The sequence below is a fragment of the Hibiscus syriacus genome, unplaced genomic scaffold (assembly GCF_006381635.1).
Source record: "Hibiscus syriacus cultivar Baekdansim isolate YM2019G1 unplaced genomic scaffold, ASM638163v2 tig00111398_pilon, whole genome shotgun sequence".
NCBI classification, from domain to species: Eukaryota; Viridiplantae; Streptophyta; class Magnoliopsida; order Malvales; family Malvaceae; genus Hibiscus; species Hibiscus syriacus.
Window position 1 is genome coordinate 2320665 of NW_024063081.1, and position 9123 is coordinate 2329787.

Sequence of the window (9123 nt, forward strand, 5' to 3'; positions counted from 1 at the left end):
CAAAAATGCATATATCTCATGAAAGATGAAATAGCCTATTCCATTTTCATTATGTGCTAATGTGATTGACAAAGGAAGCTCACCAAATTATCAATATAAATTAATTTGATATGTAATGAATATATAAGTAACTATGATGATTGTGAAGATGCAAGTAGTGATGGCAGATCATAATACAACCATTTAAGAATAAAATGTTCTTTTCATTTTTCTATACAGATTCATAGAATACTCATAGAAATTAGAATATAAAATCCAAACAAGTTACGTCACAAATGAAAGTTGAGTTACTAAAATGTAAACTTACTCATAATTAAGTGATTGATATATATAAATTTACCCAAAAATAATATTAGCCTGACATTTAACGACACAATGATCTATTTTTGCAATCGATTAATTGAGTGACTAGATTGTGATATTTTGAAATATAATGATCCAATTGTAAACTTACTAATAACATAGTGATATATTGTGTAATTCATCGTAATTAATATCAGAGTAAACTACATTTTTATCACTCAACCTTGCCCATATTTTTGTTTTGGCTACTCAACTTTAAAATTTTCAATTTCATTATTCAACTTTCATTTTTTTAATCTTTTTGGTCACTCAACCATTAAGTCTTCAACTTCGTTTAATTTTTGGGTAAATTTATGAAGAAAAAGAAACTCATGAAACTTTTTTTCAAACCCAAATTTTTGTACTCCCTTCGATTAACCAATGCGAAAGTAGTTCTTCCAAATCTGAATGATATAAAGGTCCAGGAGGAAAAAACGATATATCTTGATTTCACGCTGATAAGATAATAGGGATTATAGATCAAACCAAGTTAAAATTGAAGTTTTGATTTGAATTTTATCAATTTAGAGGAATTTTTAAAGAAAATCAAATTGAAAAAAAAGAAAGGAGAGAAAAATGGGAATATTTTGATACCAATTACATCACAAATAATGATAGACGGTTGCCAAATTGTTCTAGAGAATGGTGTCAATTATAGGGAAGAAAATATTAAAAGTTTTGGTCAATTTTAAAAATAAAAGCCCCAAAACGTAGTGTTTTGGTATTAGCGTTAAAATTTTAATGTTTGAGTGAACAAAAAGAGCCAAATCCAAAGATCGAGTTATGAAATTGAACTTTTTTGAAGAAATAATATAAATAAATATATAGAAAAAGTTGAATAACCAAAAACATAATTTACCCTTATTATTAGGCGGGTAGGACAAATTGATAACTCAAATCTGACTCAGCTGATCAGTTGCCGATACTATTTTTGGTGATACTGTCTAATGTTGCCAACTAAATAATATCGAGTGAAAAAATAACAAGTAGGAAAAATATATAACCAATTTCTTTGGGAAATAAATAATAATATGATTGTTAATTTGTAAAATATTATTTTAATCATTATTAACAAGATGCAAGTTTTATTTAAAATATCTTAAAAAAAACTTTTATTTAAAATAATGTTTGACCTTAATTTTTCTGTTATGCAAATTAAAATGACAACACTTTCGCTGACAAATTCAGACTCAATTATTTCAACTGGGTGACACTAATCAATTATTATTTATAATTATTAAATAAAAAAAGGAAGAGGACCTGAAAATTTTGGGGAAAATAACCTAGAAATTAATAAACATTGAAGCCGATCCAGATCCGATATTTTAATATTTTTTTAATATGGGTCTAAAATAAAGAAATAAAGGGCAAATGTCTTTATCATCCAATGAAAGACAGAGTCCGCCTTCACCTTTGGTTACCCACATAAAACATAGAAGGGCGGTTTGGTCGGTCGTGTGATTGAATGGCCGCCAACTTGAGACCAAAAAGCAGCCCGACATCTCTCTGTGTTCTCCAATGACCAATCAAACCTTCCTCCTGTCTTAATCCTCCTAAACACCATTCCTTGTTTCACCGTGCTATATTTTTTTTTTCATTTTTTTCCAATATAAATGATGTTATAAATCAATTGAAATAAATTATATATATATATATATATATATTGCCTTGAGAATGATAAGTTTCCAATTAAGAAGATTAATTATGGATAGTTGAGTACATGTTATTTATGGATATAATCCTTTATGTGTTGTGGATTCTCACCTTAAATGATTTGGCATTATTACTTAAGCAATTGGTTCTTCTATAACTATAAAAAAATTAAGATATTTGTTTAAATTATTATCCTTATTTATCTATTCAATAAATTTAATCTTAATGATTAAGAAAATCATTGCAGCATATTAAAGAAAAAATTGTTAAATGAGATCTATTAATTGATTAAGAGGTTAGGATGTTTATGTATCGTATCTTATGTAGATTTGAATTTCGACGTTTGTCTTGAAAATATAATATATCTCTACTTAATAAAAAATTATTAAATAAGTGGATTATTCATAACATATAAATGTGTAGTATAATTTTTTATTTGATAGTTTAAATTTTGTTTCAAACAATATTTTTTTGCATAATTATCCATGTCTAATATATTAATCAACTAATTTGGATCGAATACTATAGAGAGAGGACGACTTTCCCAAACATATAGAGGTCTAATATCCCATGAAACAATATAATTTAATGTTTTAAGAGGATATAATTTAATTTTTATTTAAAAATAGTTAAATTACCGGAAAAAGGTAAAAAGTGAAGAAACTGAAAAAAAATGAGATTGGTGTTGGCATGAAATGTAATTAGGGAGAAATCTATGGGCGTTGTATGAGGGAATTGGCAGCGTTCTATTGTGGTATTGGCTGTTAAAATGAGGCCCCACGTACTCTGTCTCGCTATATATACCGAAGATTCTCTCTCACAATTTTTTCATTCATCGTCTTTACCTTTTACTTATTTCTGAAAAATTCCGCCATTTTGAGCAAATCGAAAGAGCAGAGCAAAAGCAAATCCATTCACATTTTTCTCACCAGGCAAGGATCAAATCCCTTTTTAATATTTCCTACATGTGTATATATATACATATATCTATGCATGATCACTTGTCTCAGGTGAATAATTTTAGATATTCTCTGCTAATTCTGTGTTTGTTGTTTTTTTTTCTTTTTGAATTTGTGCTGTGGCCTTGGATTTCTGTTGACTGTTGTTTTTTTTATCCACTAAAGATCAAAATGGCTTCTACTCTTTCAACGTTTCTGTTGACTGTTGATTTTGATCCTCGATCCTCTTGATCATATCACCGATTCCGTCTCTTTTGATCACCGTTTTGTTTGTTGCAGTTTAATTAATTAATCAAATAAAATTTATCTGCAGATCAATAAGTATAGGATTATATGCAAAGTTATACACTGTTTCTAACTTTTTGTTTTCTTCTTTTCGCTGAGTGCTGCCTGGTAGGCATAGTGTTTTAGATCTCAAAGGAATCTATAACGTCTAGAATTCCTTTTAGTTGGCCAAAAAAAAAGGCTTTTTAATAATAAAAATAATAATAATATTTTGATTGGGATGTGCACTTAACCTTCCACTTACTACTCTTTGTATTGGTTGATAGAACCGTAGAAGTGAAAAACACGATGTTTTTTCTCTTTAAAGAAAGTAATCAATTTTGTAAAAATATATGAGTTATATAATTATAACTTTGTTTTTTTTTATATTTTTAACTAAGTTTGTATTAGCCTGTTATTTAAAAATTCAAACTTGATTAATTAATATGATCACAGGTGAATATGGAAGGAGACAACACAGCGAGTATTGAAATCCCAGTGAAGGAAGCTGTTGAGGGCACTGGAATTGTTCCCGATCCTATTAAGGTATAGGCATATCTGAAATTCTTATCAGTTCTCTTTCAAAACTTCAAATTTTGTTGTAATAATAAAACTGTATGTGTTTGAGGTTCACAATTCGTTTCTAATTATACAGGCCTCTAATGGAGACTTGACGGAAGGAAAGAAAGAAGCGGAAGAAACCATCCTAGATGGAGAGTTCATTAAAGTAGAGAAGGAAACACTAGAGCTGAAAGATGGTTCTAATTTGGCTAATCCTGCATCTGGACAGGATAATGAATCAGCCATCGAAAGAAGTTCAAGCGGATCTAGTAGAGAATTACTTGAAGCCCAAGAAAAGACGAAAGAACTCGAGCTTGAATTGGAAAGAGTGATTGGAGCATTAAAGCTTTCTGAATCAGAAAACAGCAGATTGAAGGATGAAGTTCTGCTTGCAGAGGAGAAGTTGGATGAAGTGGGGAAAAAGTATGAAGAACTTGATCTTGGTCATAAGAAATTGCAAGAACAGATCGTTGAAGCTGAGCAGAGATATAGTTTACAACTAACCAGTTTGCAAGAGGCTTTGCAAGCTCAAGAGAAAAAACAGAAGGAACTCACTGAAGTAAAGGAAGCATATGATGGTCTCAACATTGAGATCGAAAACTCAAGAAAGAAGATGCAAGAGTTGGAGCAGGATCTGCAGAGTTCTGTTGAAGAGGCACGGAAGTTTGCAGAACTTCACAAACAAAGTGGCTCACACGCTGAGTCTGAGACACAGAGAGCTTTGGAGTTTGAGAGATTGCTTGAAACTTCAAAACTTAGTGTAAAAGAATTGGAAGATCAGATGACCGTCCTGAGAGAAGAAGTCAAGGGCCTGTATGAGAAGGTTGCTGAAAGCCAGAAGGTCGAAGCAGCACTTCAAAGTACAACAGCTGAACTTTCTGCGGCAACGGAGGAGTTGGCACTTTCTAAATCACTAGTGTTGGACTTGGAGCAAAAACTTGGTTCAAGGGAAGCTCTTATAAATGAGCTGACTGAGGAGTTGGACCTGAAAAAGGCTTTAGAATCCAAGGTGAAGGAAGATATCTCAACCCTTGAGAATAGTTTTGCTGCAACTAAAGAAGATCTTCAAGCAAAGGTTTCTGAGCTGGAAGATATCAAGTTGAAACTGGAGGAGGAAGTCAAAGTAAGGGAATTGGTTGAAGCTAGGCTGAAGGAACAGGAACTAAACATTTCAACTGTACAAGAAGAATCAAGTAAAGTGCTGAAAGAAAAAGAAGCTCTAGAAACAACCATTGCAGATCTTAACAGTAATGCAGCACTGTCGAAGGAGTTGTGCAGTAAACTTGAAGAAAAACTGAAGCTTTCAAATGAGAATTTCAGTAAAACTGATTCTCTATTGTCTCAGGCTCTGTCTAATAATGAGGAGCTTGAACAGAAATTGAGATCTCTCGAAGATCTCCATAGTGAATCAGGAGCTGCTGCAGCAACTGCTACTCAAAAGAATCTTGAGCTGGAGGATATACTTCGGGCTTCAAATGAGGCAGCAGAAGATGCAAAATCGAAACTCAGGGAGCTTGAGGCACGTCTTATAGCAACCGAGCAGAGGAATGTGGAGCTTGAACAACAGCTAAACTTGGTAGAGCTAAAAGGCTTTGAAACTGAGAAAGAACTAAAGGAATCTTCAGGGAAAATATCTGAACTAGAGACAAAGTTGGGAGAGGTTGAGGAAGAAAAGAAGAAGCTGAACAATCAAATGCAGGAATATGAGGAGAAGATAAATGAACTAGAATCAGCTCTAAATCAGTCGGCAGAGAAGAACTCAGAGCTCACAAAGGAATTGGAGATTGCTTTAGAGAGAAGTGCTCACCATGAGGACAGAGCTAATATGAGTCATCAGCACAGCCTTGAGCTAGAGGATCTGTTCCAGACCTCTCATTCCAAATTAGAGGGTGCCGACAAGAAGGTCAATGAGTTGGAGTTGTTAATTGAAGCAGAGAATTACAGGATCCAGGAACTCGAGGAACAGATCAGCAAATTAGAAAAGAGATGTGGAGATGCAGAAAGTGAGTCCACTAGATACTCTGATAAGGTATCTGAACTTGCATCTGAGCTCGAGGTATTCCAAGCTAGAACATCGAGCCTTGAAATTGCACTGCAGATGGCCAATGAGAAGGAAAAGGAATTGACAGAGTGCTTAAATTTGGCAGCAGATGAGAAGAAAAAGTTAGAAGAGACATCGCAAAGCTCCAGTGAAAAGCTTGTAGAAGCAGAAAATCTGGTGGAAATCTTGCGGAGTGATTTAAATATGACACAACAGAAGTTGGAAAGCATCGAAAATGATCTCAAGGCTATTGGTTTGAGAGAAAGTGATGTTATGGAAAAGCTCAAGTCTACTGAAGAGCAACTAGAGCAAGCTAAGGCAAGAAACTCAGAGCTTGAGTCATTACATGAATCTCTAGCAAGGGATTCAGAGCTTAAGCTCCAAGAAGTGATGGAAAACTTCACCAACAAGGATTCAGAAGCGAAATCTCTGTTAGAGAAACTCAAATCGCTTGAGGATCAGATAAAGGTGTACGAAGAACAGGTTGCTCAATCAGCTGGACAGTCCGTATCTCTAAAAGAAGAATTGGATCAGAGATTAGTGAAACTGGCTTCTTTGGAAGGCACAAATGAACAAATCAGAAAAGATTTATTGGAGGTAAAAAATAAAGCCCTTCAGTCTTCCTCAGAGAATGAGCTTTTAGTCCAGACAAACATTCAGCTCAAGAGCAGAGTTGATGAGCTTCAAGAATTGCTTAACTCAGCTGTTTCTGAGAAGGAAGTCACTGCTCAAGAGATTTCTTCCCACATGTCCACAATTAGAGAATTATCAGATCAGCATACAAAGGCCTCAGAACTCCGAGCTGAAGCTGAATCACAAATTGTAGAAGCAGAGGCACAGTTACATGAGGCTATTGAAAAATACTCTATGAAAGAATTGGAAGCCAATGAGCTGGTTGAAAAGTTGAACGTGCTTGAAGGCCAAATTAGAACATATGAAGAACAAGCTCATGAGGCATCCACAATTGCTGTATCTCGACAAGTTGAGGTGGAAGAGACTCTTGTAAAATTAAAGCAGCTGGAAAGCTTTGTTGAGGAACTGCAAACCAAGTCAGCTCACTTTGAAAAGGAGAGTGAAGGACTAGCCGAGGCAAATTTGAAGCTTACTCAGGAACTTGCCGAATATGAGGCAAAACTCGGTGATTTGGAAGGCAAACTGGCAGCAGCATTGAAAGAGAAGGATGAAACAACTGAACAGCTTCATATTTCAAAGAAAGCTACAGAAGATCTAACACAGAAGATTACCTCTGAAGGGCAAAGTTTACAGTCTCAGGTTTGTTAAAAAATTTATTAGCATCTTAATAACTAAAATATGAAGATTTTCCATTTTTATTTAATTTTGCCTTGTGTTACAGATTTCTTCACTAATGGAGGAGAATAACCTGCTCAATGAAACACATCAAAATACAAAGAAGGGACTTAAATCTTTAATATTACAGCTTGAAGAGCAATTGAAAGATCAAAAAGAAAATGAAGAATCTCTAAAATTGGAGATTGGAAATCTCAAGGCTGAGATTGCGGAGCATTCCTTATTGCAAATTCGTGTCAAAGAACTTGAAGAACAGTTGGTGACCGTTGAAACTCAATTAAAAGAAGAGGTACTATACTCTGTGTTAATAAAGAAGGAATCTGACAGTTGACATTTTCCAAATCAAATGCCAAGATCAGTTCTAAGTATTTGGTCTTTTGCTTGTAGGTTGAAAGTGTTAAGACAGCTGCCTCTGTAAGAGAGACCGAGTTAACTTCAAAATTGGAGGATCATGCACAAAAAATCAGTGATAGAGATGCTATAAATGAACAAGTGCTTCAACTTCAAAGAGATTTACAACTCGCTCAGACAACCATTGCTCAACAGGTTAGACAATAAATTTATTAAATATTACACATCTTTGTCTTCCTTTTTCTTCATGTTGAATTGACGAACACAAATTCTGACACCTACTTAAAGATAACACCAAAATAAGAATTCAAAATTTATTATGAAATCTAAATCTAGAATTTTAGATTTCTTATCATTTTTATGCTGGAAATTATCAATTCTGAAGGATTGGGAATGGCATTTCTTATTCTTTGTCAAAATGTCGAACAAACAGAAAGAAGCTGATTCCCAGAAAGAGTTGGAACAGGAAGCGGCTCTAAAGCGTTCGATTGAAGAGATTGAAGCCAAAAAGAAAGAAGCGTTACTTCTGAAGAAGCAGGTCAAAGAGTTGAAAGATAAATTGCAAGTAGCTGAAGCTAAACTGAAGGTCAGTTCAAATTTCCTCTCCAACTTTACTAGGTTAATTTTGTTTACATCTTGCGATGCTAATATATTTTCTTACTAGAACAAATCAACAAATATAAAGTGCTCAACCTGACTGCTTTTCAACTCGATACACTGTTCAAAATAATTTTTGCTACGTTTTCTGAAAATTTTGAGAGTTGCTTACCCTAAAACGTGTGTTTCAGGATGCGAGCAGTGCAGCCGAATCTAAGGATGGCTTAGAGATGAAATCCCGAGACATTGATGGATTAACATTTTCAACACCATCAAAACGTAAGGGTAAGAAAAAGTTGGAAGCAGCTTCTGTGCAATCTGCCTCTTCTTCATCAACTACCCATGCCGAGGCTTCTCCTTTGACAACCTTAAAGTTCGTTTTGGGAGTAGCCATTGTGTCGGTGGTTGTCGGTGTTATTCTGGGAATGCGTTATTAGTTCAAGAGTTTTGTGTTTCTTGATTTTGGTTTTGCTCCTTCGTTTATTTTTCCCCTTTGCATTTTCCTTTTCATTTAAGTTTCACATGCAAAGCAGAATAGAAAGCTTTATAGCTGAGGTTTTGAGGTTGGTTGGGCAACTTGTTCTGATTCTTTCCCTTGCCTGTTTGCAAAGAACAGTTGGTTAATGCATTGTAAAATCTAAGTTTGTATTCAGTAAAATTTGATCGGAACGAAAATATTTCTGGTTCATATCTCCTATCAATTCTATATATTACAACGTTGCTCCACCTATTTATTTTCCCTAAAGCATCTACGTTCGAAACCTATATACAGCACACACTCGGACATGAGTATGTGGGCTCCAAATCGAATATATCCGTGTCAAAGACGTACCTATATCAAACACTCGTCTGAGTAACATAGAACTACAAGTAAAACCTTTCCGATATCAGCAGAGGTGATACAAGTTTTTTTATTTAGTCCAAACTCCAGATCCCCGGCTTTCATACCTATGAAAAAGGCTATCATGAAGCTTACCAACTCTAGCCTGTAAGCCTTTTAATCCTTAACAAAACCCATCATTTTCTCAGAGAAGAAACTTATGAGGC

General features: G+C 34.4%; 1 protein-coding gene across 1 annotated transcript; it reads left to right on the forward strand.

Moving 5' to 3' along the window:
- The first annotated feature begins 2911 nt into the window (after positions 1 to 2911).
- On the forward strand, positions 2912 to 8764 carry LOC120161234 (putative leucine-rich repeat-containing protein DDB_G0290503). Its single transcript, XM_039171501.1, has 7 exons — positions 2912 to 2927; positions 3675 to 3764; positions 3874 to 7092; positions 7175 to 7417; positions 7516 to 7674; positions 7913 to 8065; positions 8268 to 8764. The coding sequence occupies exons 2-7, from the start codon at positions 3681 to 3683 to the stop codon at positions 8511 to 8513; spliced, it is 4104 nt and encodes a 1367-aa protein (XP_039027432.1). The 5' UTR covers positions 2912 to 2927; positions 3675 to 3680; the 3' UTR covers positions 8514 to 8764.
- The last annotated feature ends 359 nt before the right edge of the window (positions 8765 to 9123 follow it).